This window comes from Sylvia atricapilla, chromosome 6 (genome assembly GCF_009819655.1).
Source record: "Sylvia atricapilla isolate bSylAtr1 chromosome 6, bSylAtr1.pri, whole genome shotgun sequence".
Taxonomy (NCBI): Eukaryota; Metazoa; Chordata; class Aves; order Passeriformes; family Sylviidae; genus Sylvia; species Sylvia atricapilla.
This window is the reverse complement of record NC_089145.1, coordinates 10,262,321-10,276,298: the sequence shown is the minus strand read 5'-3', so window position 1 is coordinate 10,276,298 and position 13,978 is coordinate 10,262,321. Positions and strand designations below refer to the sequence as shown.

General features: G+C 52.5%; 1 protein-coding gene across 1 annotated transcript; it reads right to left on the bottom strand.

The window, feature by feature from the left end:
* Nucleotides 1–2,176: 2,176 nt before the first annotated feature.
* Nucleotides 2,177–12,580, bottom strand: CEND1 (cell cycle exit and neuronal differentiation 1). Its single transcript, XM_066320731.1, has 2 exons — nt 12,497–12,580; nt 2,177–3,107 (listed from the first exon to the last, which is right to left on the bottom strand). The coding sequence occupies exon 2, from the start codon at nt 2,947–2,949 to the stop codon at nt 2,557–2,559; it is 393 nt and encodes a 130-aa protein (XP_066176828.1). The 5' UTR covers nt 2,950–3,107; nt 12,497–12,580; the 3' UTR covers nt 2,177–2,556.
* Between the last annotated feature and the right edge of the window lie 1,398 nt (nt 12,581–13,978).

Here is a 13,978-nt window from a genome sequence, read left to right as displayed (position 1 = left end):
TGGTGCTTCTGGATGAAATTGGTGGCCTTGCATCCGAGTGCTCTAAGGGCAGGCAGGGTTTGGAGATGGAGAAAAGGTTAAGGCCATTGGCTGAGAACTGTTTTTCCCCCCTCTTCTGTTGCCAAAAGTGAAGACAAGGGAATAAAAACATTTTAGAAAGTAAAACTGGAGACTTGACTGAAGCAGGTGCTTCACTTTCCTCCCCCAATCTATCTATGCTGGTCAGGGCAGAATAGATAGATGTTGTGCCTAATGTCACACACTGCTAAAAACAATCCTAGGCCAGAACTGAGAGGGAGGGAGGGGACAGGAAAAGTAGAAACATCTCTTGAAAACAGAAGTCACTGTCAGAAAATCACAACCCTACTTGGCAAAACATGAACCAGAGCAGGGTGAGTGATTTCCCTTCCTTCTGAGCAACACAAGCAAAGCTCCCTGTGAAAATTTTCCTGCAAAGTTGTGCTTCAGAAATCTGAGGGCAGAGGAGGACCCTTCTGCTTCTAGCCCTTCCCCAGGTTGTGAGTGACACACTGCTGCTGGGAGACACATCCGCAGCTCATGCCAAGTGCTTTAGGCTACCAGGATCTTACCTGGAGCTGTAGCCCTGCTTTCCAAAACTCCTGTGAGCCCAACACACCTGCTCCTATCTTTGTGCTGGCAAAGGTGGAGGCATCAACATCCAACTGCACCAGGACACGGTGTCTGATATTCCCAGAGGCCATACACCTCTGGGAATATTTTCTGAGCTCACTATAGGAGAAGCCATGCATTCCAAAACCGTGTGCATTCAGCAGGTCAGATTTGGAGGTAAGACAGACACGAGCCAAGAGAAGAATTGCCAGGAAGTTGTACCCCCTCACCGTCCCATGTGCCATAGGCAGACACTTCATAGGCAACACCTGAGGAATGCACACCTCCCTCTATTCCTGCAGCCCCTGAATTCATCCCTCCATCCATCTCAGTTAAAGGTGCACAACAGGCTCTGTAACAGAACTCATCCCACTGTGTCACTGCCTCTTTCTAATTGTCACTCCTGCCCCTGCCCATGGGCTGTGGCCACTGCTGAGCTCCTATTGGACCTCATCTAATCTCTGACCCAAATGAAACCCAAAATGTAAGGGGTTTTTATAAAACTCTGTTTTGCAGCAGCCAAGAGAAGCCTAATGGAAGCTTTCAGAGGCAGATCTCCTCACCTCTTGCTGTTTAGTGCTGAGCATCGGCCAAAGCACTAAACACCCTCTCTCCTCCCCCTCACAAGGTCTGGCATTAGAGCCAAGGTACTCACCCATGAAATAAGGCAGCTCCCGAGGACTGGGAATTTGTTTCCATTTCCAAAGTGTGGACGAGTTACAAATGCCTGCTACTACTGTCACAAGAGGGAGGTAAGAAATCCACCCAGGACAGACTCCAGTGCCCTTGAAAGGGGTTTCCCTGGTACAAAGCAGGTAGATCAGTGTTACTCTCATGGGGTCCCAGGTCCTCTCTGCCCCTAACACCAGCTCATGTCTCCCCCTTTTCCTGTCTTCCCATGTGCTGAGAGACCACAGCCTTCAGTGGGGGAAAAAAAATCCAGTGAAAGGCCTTATCCAAAGCCCAGAAAAAATGAACACAAATAGTCCAGCCAACCCCGAGGGAACTTGGACTGAGATGAGACCACAGCACCCTGCAAAGCCCAGCCTAACTTTAGGAAATACTAGATCCAAAACAAAGTCTCTCTATCCCAAACGCTGCCCACGTGACCCTGGCGAGCTCTGGGATCCTGAAGGCTGCAATGGGACTTCTCTGGGCCACAGCACAGCCCCTCTGGTCACTGTCCCACTGGCAGCTCAGCCAGGAGAAGTGACCTGATGTAACGCCCCAGGCTCACACTCGGCTCTGCCACGCTGCAGCCGCCCTGGCTCCTCCGGAGCACTTCCCAGGCGAGTGTTCCAAGGTGGGATGATGAGTGGCAGATACACAGACACTGATTAGGGATCGCCCGTGGCTGTTGGGTCAGGGAGCTGCCTCTTCCCTGCCAGTGCCCTTGCACTTCCCTTGTCTCAGGGAGGCTGGAAAAACACCCCCAGCCCAGCATCACAGCCAAGCCAGGCCTTAGCACTCCCCTTCCATCTTCTTTACCACAGCCCAAGTTAAAAGAGAACCAAACAGAAACCAAAACACAAACTGGGACTCCAAATGGGACGTAGAACACTTTGGACTTGAAAACGGGACTGCAAGGGTTGGGGTGGGGGAGGTTAGTTCCCAGGGAGGACAGCAGGGGAGGGGAGGGGACACCGTCATTTACACCGATGAGGAGAAGCTGTAATCTATACACAGTGGTATAAGCCAAGATATATTACATGAAAGAACACACTGAGTGCATGGAGTTACCCACAGCGGGTCAGACTGGCACAGTTGTCCTGAACAAGACCCTGGAGTTGCAGTTGGTGTTTGTTGTTGACCTATCTAGCTCGCTCTCTATATATATAGCTATGTATAGAATTTCTCTGCATGCATTTGTCTCAAAAGGAGCTGTACAGCTGGGCTGGGTTTCTCATCCCCACCCCGTCTCGGTCTTCATTTTTTCCGGGCTAGGAATGCCACTCCCACAATCACAGCCAGCGCAGCCACCGCCACTCCTCCGACGATGATCAAGGGCTTCATGTTGTCGAAGAAGCTGCCCGGTGACTCCTCGGAGCTGTTTCCCTTGTGGTCAGAGTCAGGGGACTGGCCGCTGGCCTCCTGCGTCTCCGTGGCAGCGGGGCTGGGTTTCAGGTTGCTGTGGTTGTTGGCAATGGTGGTGTCGCTGCCCGCCTTCTTGGTGGCCGTGGCAGGAGCAGGCTGCTCTTTGGGGGCCTCCTTCTTGTCTGCATTCGTGGCAGGCCCAGGGTTGGGTTTTTCCGGCTTCCCGGAGCTGGCGGCCTTGGCGTCAGGTTTGTTTCCGCTTCGGACGTTGCCTTTGGAATCCATCCTAGGGATGCTGTGGGCAGCTACTGGATACACGGGGCTATCCCAGCTCTTCTCTCTTGTCTAGCTGCTGCAGGAAGCAGAGGAGCTCAAGGCCAGGAATGGTTTTCTCAGGGATGCTTGTTATGGTGGCAATGTCCTATCTGGGCATGGTACAGCACCTGGAGGGGGAAGCAGAGCAGGGAGACGTGAGTGACAGGGCAGAGCAAGCCAGTGTTGCTCTGACTGCAGGTGACAGAGGGGGACAGAAAGGAAGACTGGAAAACTGTTGGCTCCTTCTTTCAGAACTGTGAACTCTATTCAAAGCATTTACTAGAAGCTTTGTGCCTGTAACAATCACAGAACCAGAGAATGGCCTGGGATGGAATGGGCGTTAAAGCTCACCTTGATCATGCCACGGGCAGGAACACCTTCTACCGTATCAGAGGGCTCCAAGCCCTGTACAGCCTGGCCTTGGACACTTCCAGGGGTGGGGCAGCCACCACAGCTTCTCTGGTCAATGTGTGCCAGGGCCTCAACAACCTCACAGGGAAGGATTTTTCCTAATATCAAACAGGAACACCAAACAAGTTGGACCGATTGTCATCTATGGCTGCCACATCTGGGCATCCATAGTCCAAGTCCATCCTGACTGTGTGTGAAAGGCCATTTGTCAGTGATGACAAACTCACATCCGACCATCCAACCATATAAACCTTACTTTGCCTTTGCTCACCCTTTCAATTCCTTCTAGGTAAGGAGAGGACACTTTGCTCTGTGGGAAAGCAGATGGATAGATCCTCCCTGCCTGTCTCCCCTCCACCCTTCCTTTTGCAGCACTAGCCCAAGGTCCATTTGGCATGTGGTTAATATGTGATCTTGTGTGATATTCTCTCTCCAGATGGGTACTGCAGGAAAACCATGATTAGTTCCTCATAGGTATCAGGGATAAAAGGATTATTCCTGCCAGAATTTTGGTGGAGCAACAGCAAAACGAAGCGCCAGATCCTCAGCTGGTGCAAAACAGAGAATTGACTGCATGGATTTACTGCAGAGCTGGATCTCTTGGTGATAGAGACATCTCACTCCTGTTCCCTCCTTTCAGGGTTTGCTGGACTTGCCCATGGAGCCAAACAGGATGCTGGTGATGAGCTGGGGCTCATCTTCCCCAGGGAACTGGTGGAAGTGGTGAACAGCACAGCTGCACCACGGGATTTCAGCAAAGGGACAAAATGGGCTTTGAGGGGATGTAAAACCAGCACAACAACCTCACCCCACAAACCTAGCAGGACAGGGTAAACTGAGGATGGAGCTCCTGTGGCTGCACTTCCATGTGATGGGAGGAGAGGACAATGCACTGGGCATTTTGCCAGCAGGCTCTGGCAGTTCAGCACCACATCAGCTCTGAGCTTGGGAAATAAAGAGTAACCAGGAGGCAGCGCTGGATCCGAGCTGTCGGCTTTGCTGGCTCCCTGCTGACCTTCAGGGCTGCCAGGAGCCTGCCGGGAGCTTTCTGCCTGCTAAGTGAAATCAGAGCTCATTGTCTGGATCGAGAGCCGAAGAGGCTCCTCAAAACCCTCAGCCGGCAAAGGTTCCTTCCACAGCGGCTCAGAGGGCAGATCACTCCTCTAATGACAGGAACAAAGTCCCAGGACTGCAGCAATGATCTGTGCTGCTGCCTCTTCTGGAAAAGAGGCTGAAAAATGTGGGGCTTTCATCTCCATTTAGGCAGGAATGGAGGAAATCTCACAGAAATTATAGGTTTGGGACTAGAGCAAAGCTGAGCTACACCTTCTGGCTCCTAAGTGTAAGATGGAAACACCTCCCTCTCTCCTGCTCATTCCCTTGCTGCCATTGCTTGGTGGCCACCAGCTGCTCCAGAGCCAGTCAGCTGAGGCAGACTGAGGGAACTGCAGCACCAAAATCATGGAATTCCATGGCTGTCACAGAATATCCTAAATTGGAAGGGACCCACAAGAATCTTCCAGTCCAACTCCTCACTGCACTAGGCTTGGTGACCATAAAACCCCATATTTCTCATTGACTGCAGCTGGACAGCACTTGCATTCCCTAGTTTGGGATACTAAACCCTTTTGGAAAGCCCAAACTGTGCCTCTCTCACAGTTTGCTAAGTGTGTATCAGACACTTGTGCATCCTAAACCACACAAACACCACCCCGGATGTTCACCCAGCTTCAGACCTCACTGTGGCTTGGGAGGGAAACAAGGGCCTGGCCAAGTGCAAGAATATTTTCCTCTAAGTGCTCATTCTGTAATATTTATAGATATCACCTGCCTCACCTTTTCTTATGCCTCCAGAGAGCATCCATATTGCTCTGTCACACAAGTCCTACATAAATCCAGGGTTGAGGCTGCACACAGTCATTCCCAGGACTTTGCACCTCCAGTTTAAGACCAATTTATCTTTTTCTTTCTTTTTTTTTTTTTTCTTTCTTTTTTTTTTTTTTCTTTTTCAATCTGGTAAAATGAGAGATTGTTGTACATGAAGAAATAAGTGGAACCCACAACTGAAGTGGGCTCAGAGTTTAAAGCAGGGAGAGTCAGATTAATCGTGGCATAAATATAAATTTACCTTCTTTGTCGCTTTGATATCAATTAACTGGGCCACTCACACACTCTGATATTCGTGTGGTTACAGCATATGGACCAAGCATTAAACTTCTGCTCTTTCCCTAGGAAAACCATGTGCAGCCTATGGAGATGATGAGGTACATTAGAGAGGGCACCTCTCACCTTTTTGCTTAGAAATGGGGACCCTGCACTGCCCAGGCACCTCAAGGTTTATCCACATCCCTCAATGATCCAGATTCCTGGGGGCAGGAAAGCTGGTTTTGCTTGGAGCCCACGCTGGGCCATGGAGCTTTGTCCTGCCACCATGCCCTGCACTGCCACAAACAGAATTTCCTGATTCTAGATGCATTTCCAGTAAAAGCAACACAAACCCCTCATGCAGCTTAGAAAAGGTTTTAAAAGATGTAGAAATCAAACTAAGCCAAAAATCAATATCAGCAGTTCTTAAGTGCCCACATAAAAAGGCTTCTGTCTGTGGGTTTCCATCACTGCAAGTAGCCACAGAATCACCCAGCACCTCTCCAGATCCTCTGGCCTGGCTCCACCTAATCCTCCAGCTCCTGGGTACCCTTAGAAGCACGTCTCCTTCTATCCCAGTACTTAACCCTCTTCTATGTGCTCTTAGCTCCCTACCTGGGGAATCATCTCTCCTCTCCGTTCTGTACTTTCAAGGGCATGACCATGGGCTCATCTTTAAGCACCTCTGTCTCCCCTGGACTGAAGAAAGAGGTGCTTTTCTCATTTCTAAAAACTAAGCCTGCACATGAGGGTTCCCGCCATTCCTTTGTCTCCTCCTCTTTCCTCATTCCATCACACCAAGTCTTTCCCTAATGACATATTTTCCTACCTTTGCTTTCTTCTTTATAGCTCCTCACATCTTTTTATGCCTCCCTTCTCTCTTGTCAGCTGCTGTCTCTGCCTGTCTACCCATTCCTCCCCCTTCCAGCTCCCTCTCTGCCTCCTACACAGGCAGCAGCATTTGGGAATAAGATTTTGTGGGAGACAGGCTTCATTCCCTCCCTTTTCCCTGCTTCATGCTATTTCTGTTTAACAATCAGTTAAACCTTTCAGGAAGGTTCTCATTGCCAGCAGCTAACCAGCTCTTTCCCAGGCTGGGAGGAGGGAGCTGGAGTAATAAAACCTGGGATGATAAAGGAGAAAAAGGAAAAGGAAAGCCTTCCCAATTGCTGCTGCTGCAAAGATTGGCACACAAACGCCACAGCTCCCCTGGGATGCTCTCAAGGTCAGTGCAGTCGGACTCACCCAAAGCAACAAGCTGCTCTCCGCTGGAGCAACAGGCCAGCAGGGGAACAGCTTCCCTTGGCTCCCTGAAGGGCACCTTTCCTGCCTCAGATCCCAGCAAATCACCAAACGCATCTATTCATCTGTCTCCTGCGTGCACAGATGAAAGCTGCATCAATCCTGCACCGAGCGCAGCGGATGAGTCATTGCTAGGCTGTGCCACAGCACAGCTCCATCAGGATGGCCCCTTCTCTCTGCAGGGACCAGCCCCATCCCAGCTCCAGATCCTCTCATCCTCCCCGACTGCTTCCATTTGGAAAGGAAAGTCAGTCACTTTGCAAGACCGAGGCGTTGCTCCAGGGTGTGGGTCTGGGGTGCAGTGGGAAGCTCATCCATAGGGTTTTTCCCTCTGTTATGAAAAGCAGAGCATTTCCATCAGGCCCTTGTCTGCCACACTGAGACTGGCAGCAAGGAAGGATTTAACAACACAGTGGGATTATCTCTCAGGATTTATCCTGCAACAAACGTCCATCCAGGACTCCAGGTGTCCTCCAGTTGGAAACATCCATCTTGGAAATAATTACTGACCACATCTGACCTGGAGCAATGCTGTGCAGAAAGAGCCAGAGATGGGAGGAAACACCTTATCTTCAAATCCTCCCCCTGATCCTCTAATCTCCTCTTCCTTTCTTTGTCACTCCTGCCTGTCTGGGAGAAAGGCACTCATCCCCCTGTGCACAGGACAGGCCCTTGCTCTCCCTAAGGAAATAGCAGTTGTCACCAAAGGTGGCTCTGGCACAGCAGAGAGAGCTTATTTCCCAGCACTCTCACCATCCCACTCTCCTCCACCTTCTCATCTAACCCCTAATGCAGCTTGGACCACCCTGTCCTTTGGGAAGTGTCCTCAGGGATCTGTGCCTGTCCCCTCAGCCACATGTGGAGTGATCTGTCACGGCTGGAAGGATTTGTGTCCAGTCCCCTCCTGCAACTGAGCAGCATTCCCAGTGCTTCAACTCCCCATTCCCAATTGGGAAAGTCAGCATTTCTCCCTTTTTCTGAGCTGCTGGGGGAACAAACCTGTTAAAGGCAGGGAGATGCCAAGCAAGCACCCAGGAGAAGGATGGCAGAGTAGTGACTAAGCCTTTCCCCATGCCCAAGAAGTGCAGCGAAGATGGATGAGGTAATGCACCGCCTCTGATATTACCATAAATATTAAAGCAGCTTTACATAAGGAGCTTGTGCTCTCTCAGCTGCTGTGAGCAGCTCCGCAAGGAGGATTTTCACTCCCTTCCAGGCTATTTCAGCCCCCAGCTCCTGACGCAACGCATGGCAAACGTGACACAATGCAACGCAAACCCCACGCCAGCAGAGTCACTTGCCACAGATGCTTCTAAACGGCCTCAGTGCTGCACAGCCAGGGACAGACTGTACAGGAGCCTGCTGTGCTTCCCAGCCCTCCCAAATCCAACCCTCAGAGACAGCAGCACCAAGTCACAGCAAACACTGGTGACCCACTTCACTCTGATGAGATATTTATGAATCCTTTTCCCAATCTGTTGTTTGTTACTCCCCACATCCCTCCCCCTGTCCCTGGATTAAACATTTCCCTCTCAAACAGCCCTTTGAATCTTGTTGTGGAGACTGTCAGATGCTGGAAGTATTTTAGCAGTGGCAGCAGCCTCAAATCGCTGCCACGGGGGGAGATCTGCCAGCCAAGCCTCTGCTCCACGGCTGCGGCAATTCCTGCAGCTACTCTGAGCCTCAACATGCTCCTCACTGGTCCAGCTGGTGCTGGCAGTGACCAAAAACCTGCAGCCACCACCCCCACAGCCCCCAGAGCGTGGCCAGGACCCCCCTTCTCACTCCCAGTGCCACCAAGCCACGTCCCCTCTCTCTAGGCTGGGCAATGCATCCACGCTCAGAGATTGGGTTATACCTGGCACCAAGGTGAGGTGTGGGAACAGGACAGGTTCCTTTAGGCCAGCAAAGGCCACTTGGCCCTCCATTTGCAAAGAGAAGGGCTCTGGGATGCAGACCTTGGTCCACCAGCTGCACAGAGGTTTGACACCATTCCCAGCATCCCCTCCAGAGGTTACCCAGCCACGCTGCCCACATAGGTGACACAGCACTTCAGTCTCCCCACCAGCAAGAGGCAAGGAACAGGACATATATGGTCTTTTTCTGCACCACAACCTCTGCAAATGACAAGATCTGAGCGTCACCTCTGCAAACCACACACATCCTGTCCCCAAAGAGCTCCTGGGATGGATGTGGCAGACATTTTGTTCTCTGAGAGATTGAGGCGGCCTTGCAGACACACCACACTCCTGCCAGAACCTGTGTTCTTCTGGGGGAGGTTTAACCCCAAACACAGATCCACCCTACCCTGGTAAGACATACTGTCTGTACAGAGCCACATGCACAGCAAAAACTAGGCACTGCCAAGAAGCCGTGGGAGAGAGAAGGTTTTGTCTCCAGCCACGTGCTCCGACTGACTCCTCAGGGGTGGGCACTGAGTCACACCAGGCATGGCCCTGGCCTGCTGTCAGCAAGAGAACACCTGGTACGGCCCCTCAAACGCCACCAGCCCCCCTCCCCCCCCCCCCCCCCAGCTGCACTTTCAGACACATCTTACAGCAAAATAATTTCTAGAATTCGACAGAATCTGGAAATACTTTGCTGAGGCTGGGTTGGAAATACCCTGCTGGAAATCATGACTCCTCAGGGTCCCAACACAGTCCCCAAGCCCCCAAAACAGAGTTCAGAGCACTTCAATTTGCTGTGGTAACCCCACTTTAATCTTCAGTTTCAACCCCCATCAGACACAAAATTAAATTCTCTTTTCCCCTGTACAGTTCCATTTCTTTGAAGCAGAGCAAAATAGTAGCTTTTGCCCTTTAAAAATCATAAGGTGTTACATCTTGAGCCTCTCTCTGGCAGAGCTGAGCATCCCTCATCCCAAGACAGAAATTAAGGGCACAAAGGAAAGGCTTTCTCAGCCAGGATGACTTTTTTCCCCATGACAGCTATTTGTCAGGACACTGGATTGAAGCAGAGGAGCAATAATGGGGAACACTTTGGGAGACACCGCAGCAATGGAAATCCTGGAGCCTTAACCCATGACTGTGACACCTCACAGGGATCTGGGTGCATGCTGAACCCTGCCCTGGGCAACTCCTCATGTTTTGACTTTTGCAAACACACTCAGTTCATTTCTTTACAATGTTTTTCCAGCCCTCCTAGAGCAAAAAATTCAATTCCAGCAACACCCTGGCTGGGGCCACGGGGCTTGTCTTGGTTCTCTGTTCAGCTCTGGGTCTGTGCCAGCTCGGGGATAACATGACAGGGTCAGCAAACATTCCCTGCCTCTTGGAAAATGGTGGACACTCATTCCTTCCCACCACAAAACCCTCCTCCTTACTGCAGGCCTGCCAGCACTTGGGAAAAGCCTTTGGGGAAGATGCTTCCAAACTGGGGTGCTGCTCCCCAAGTAGCCATGAGCCAGTCCCCAGCTTCAGAAGGCTGATTCCCTTTCTAACAGATGTTGTTTTTAAGGCATCTTCCTCCCAGTCCTGTATCCCAAATTCAATATCCACAAGCAAAAAAGGATGAGGGATATATGTGAAATATAGTGAAATAGCCCCAACCACTACAGGAAGCAGCAGCAAATTCAACAACCCTCCCCAGTTTATGGGCATCCTACATTCATCCCTTCTGCCCGATGCAGCATCATCCCCTTTGTGGCTCAGCTGGGGTCAGCAAAAAGATTCTGGAAGCAATTCCTCACATGCAGAGCTGGGTCTGGAATCTGGCAGCCCCTGGATCTGCAGGCATCAGCCTGAAAACTGTTGCTCTGCAGCTGAAATCTAAGAAGGCACTGCAGACAGACAAGGGGCCAATTCCACATGAGGCAGTGACCTTCCAGGGAGCCTCCCCACACTCTCTGGGGTGAAACCCATCCCTTACCTTGTACAGAAACACCAGGACACTCTCCTATCCAGCAGAAAGCTGGAAAGCATCTGGGGAAGGATGGCCAAAGCTCCTCTACAGCATGGAAAACCCTGCTCAGGGAGCTCCATCCCTCCCTCCACCCCATCTGCCAGCCCCCGACACCTGATCCAGGATGGGGACAATGCGCCAGGGTGTTCTCCAGCCCCGCATCCCAGCAGCCTGCCAGAGGATGCAGTAGGATGAAAATACGCTTTTAGGGGAGAATTGGGATTTCTTCCCCCAGCCTACCACAATATCACACGGTTAGATGTTGGTGTTGGCCACCGTGGTTGAGAAAGGACAGATGGAAAACAGTGAAGGTCAAACCTGTGAAGGTCAGACTTTTGGAGGTCAGTCCTGAGATGGAGCAGGGAGCTTAATCCAGCATAGTCCATCCTCCCTCTCCTGACAGCATCCTGCCCAAGCCCCACCCAGGAAAACGGGGCTGCGGCGGGGAGGTTTCCTCCTCTTGTCCCAATGCCCAAGTTTTGCCAGCCTGACCTCGATTCAATTTTAAAAATCCTCTTCCTTCCCCCTTTGGACCTCCCCAGAAGCCGCCAGAGGGACAGAGAAGTAAACAGCATCAAATCAACAGGTTCCTGCAAGCACACATCACAGGGATGCACATGGATGCGCAGAGAGCAGGGACATCAGACTGGAGAGCCTGAGACATTCCCTCCCTGGGAGCACCCACCGTGACTCAGGAGGCCTGGGCTGGTATCCACCCCTCTCCCACTCCTTCGGTGCAACATTCTCCCTTGAAACAGGCGCTACTGCCTCTGGCATCTTTCTCCCTTTGGAGATTTTTGGGGCAAATTTCACTTTGTGAGCTGCTCTCCAGCACAAGCCAGGGTCAAATCAAAGGATACACCCCCTAACTGATATCAGAATTTCCCTGCCCAACAAAACACCCCCCTTTCCTTGGAAAAGGTGAAGGCTGAACCAGGCAGCCGGCTGTTCCTGCTTCCCTCCTGCCTCAGGACTGACAGAATTAAACAGAGTCATTCAATCCATCCAGGCAGAGCAAAAGGCGAACAAATCCCACTGTCCACGCAGATGGGAGGGGGAACGCAGCTGGAAAACTGCTCTGAACCCTTCAGGGAGGTGCACCAGCTCTCCTGCCAAGGCTGGAGCGGCTCAGCTCGGGATGCTGCTTCCCCTCCTCCCTCCCAGCAGCCCTGTTTCCGGCACATGGCCGGCTCCGCTTCCCCGCGCCTGGTGCTGTCCTGCCTCCGGAGCGCTGCTGGGCATCCAGGGCCTCTCCTTCCTGGCCGGATCAGGAGGAAGGGCTCCGCTCGGGCCGGACGGCACAGCCCGCAAAGGCGGCGGCGGAGGCTGCAGGTGTGTGGAGGCAGCAGGATGCCGCGGGCAGGAAGCGCCCGTGCACTTGTAGAAACAGCTTCTGTGGCTGCCTGACCTTCAGGGAGCAAAACATGGGAGCTGGGACGGGAAAGGAGCCGCTCGGGGCCGGCCATCCTCACCGTGCTCCTTGTTTGGGGTCAAAAAAGCGCTTTTTGCCTCTTACGGGGAAAGCTGTGGGGTGCCGGCTCCAGAGGCAGCCGGCATGGCAGCCCCCGGCCTCCATCCCAAGGGGCTGCGAGGAGGTGGACACTCACCTTGAGCAGGTAGCTCCACGTCTCCATTTCGCTTTGTCACCCTGCGCAGAACATCCGCGTATCCCGGAGTCGGGAGCCGGGAGCCCCGGCCCTTCCACCCCGCGCCCCCCCATCCCAGCGGCATCCCTTACCTCTGTCCTCCGGCAGGACGAGTCACACCTTGGGAGCTGGCTCTTGCGCAGAGAGGAGGGAGGGAGGCAGGCGGGGGGAGGGGGGGGAACTTGGGAGTTTCCCACAATGCACCTCTGCAGACTGCATGAAGATGGAGAGCAGGGAGGGGGGGAGAGGGCGCTCCAATCCAGAGGGAAGGGCTGGTTCTGGACGGGCAGGATGCCAAGGGGGGGGGCGCAGAGGCTGGTAAAGGCAGCCCAGCTGCATCTCCACATCCTCTGTCATTTGGGGCTGAGCTGGCTCAGCAGTTCAGGGCTGTCCCTGCGGCACTGACCCCTCTGCTGCTCCATTTGTTTCTCCTCCAAATCCTGCCTGGATTTGCAGCAATTACATGAAACATAGCAACAAAGTGTGGGGGACACACTGAGAAAAATATCTGGGAGCAGGCCAGCCTGATGAATTGAGATGCCTCTGTGTAGACCACAGGCAAAAGACGTATGAGCCTCCCTGCACCAGGATAAGGGATTTCCAGCTGAGATGATCCCTGGCATTGAGTTGAGGAATGTCAAACTGACTTTCCAAGGAGAAGCTTTGCACAGTGCAGGGAGGACACTGAAATGCTGCACCTTGGTGTAGTTTTGTGTCAGCTCTGCTTTCCCTCTCCCCAGACTGCTCCTTGTCCCAGCAGGCTGGGGTTTGACACCCCTTCCCAGACCAGAGCCAGGCATGCAGCCCAGTCCTACTGCAGAGCACTGTCAGCCAGCCAGGCATGCCAGACACAGCCACCTCCTCCTCATCCTCTTCCTTCTCACCAGCTAAAAGCAAAGAGCTTTTTCCACTCTGTTACAGCCTCACCCATCCAACCAGGTACAGGGCTCAAATTCCCATCCCTGTGTCACTTCCTGCTTATATCCCAAACCTCAGCAGGTTTGGGATTGTCTGGAGCTCCTTTAGCTCTTATTTCAGAGCAAATCAGGCTGTGTGCTACTTGCCCATCTGCCTCCATCAGTTCTTGGGACCCACCAACCAGCCACCAGTGCCCAGCCAGCTGCATGTCATGTCTAAAAAATATTCAGGTTGCTTAAATCCCGTTGCAAAGAAAAATCCTGCCTGTGTTTGAGGAGAGCTGCAGAGTGAGGGGCTGGATGAAAAAACCCAAATCTCCCAGGACAGGCTGTGCTTTGGGATGCAGCTTCCCACACCCCCTCGGGGCAGGGATGAGCAAGGTTATTCCTTCTGTAGTCCTTGGCTCCAGGAGCTGGCTCAGCTCAGACAGGCTGGCACGGACGGGATTAGCTGTGGCTGATGCTGATGTTCCCTCTCTTCCCTGTCTGGTCCTGCACCCAGCACTGCAGCACTCCCTGCTCTTTCAGAGATTTGTGCCAGGCACAGCCAGGACCTTTCCATGGCTCCAAACAGCTGCTTCCCCTTCCTAACACCCCTCAAATCTGCTGATCTCCTGAAAGCAGAAGAGGGGATGAATTCCTGCAAAACTGCTGAAA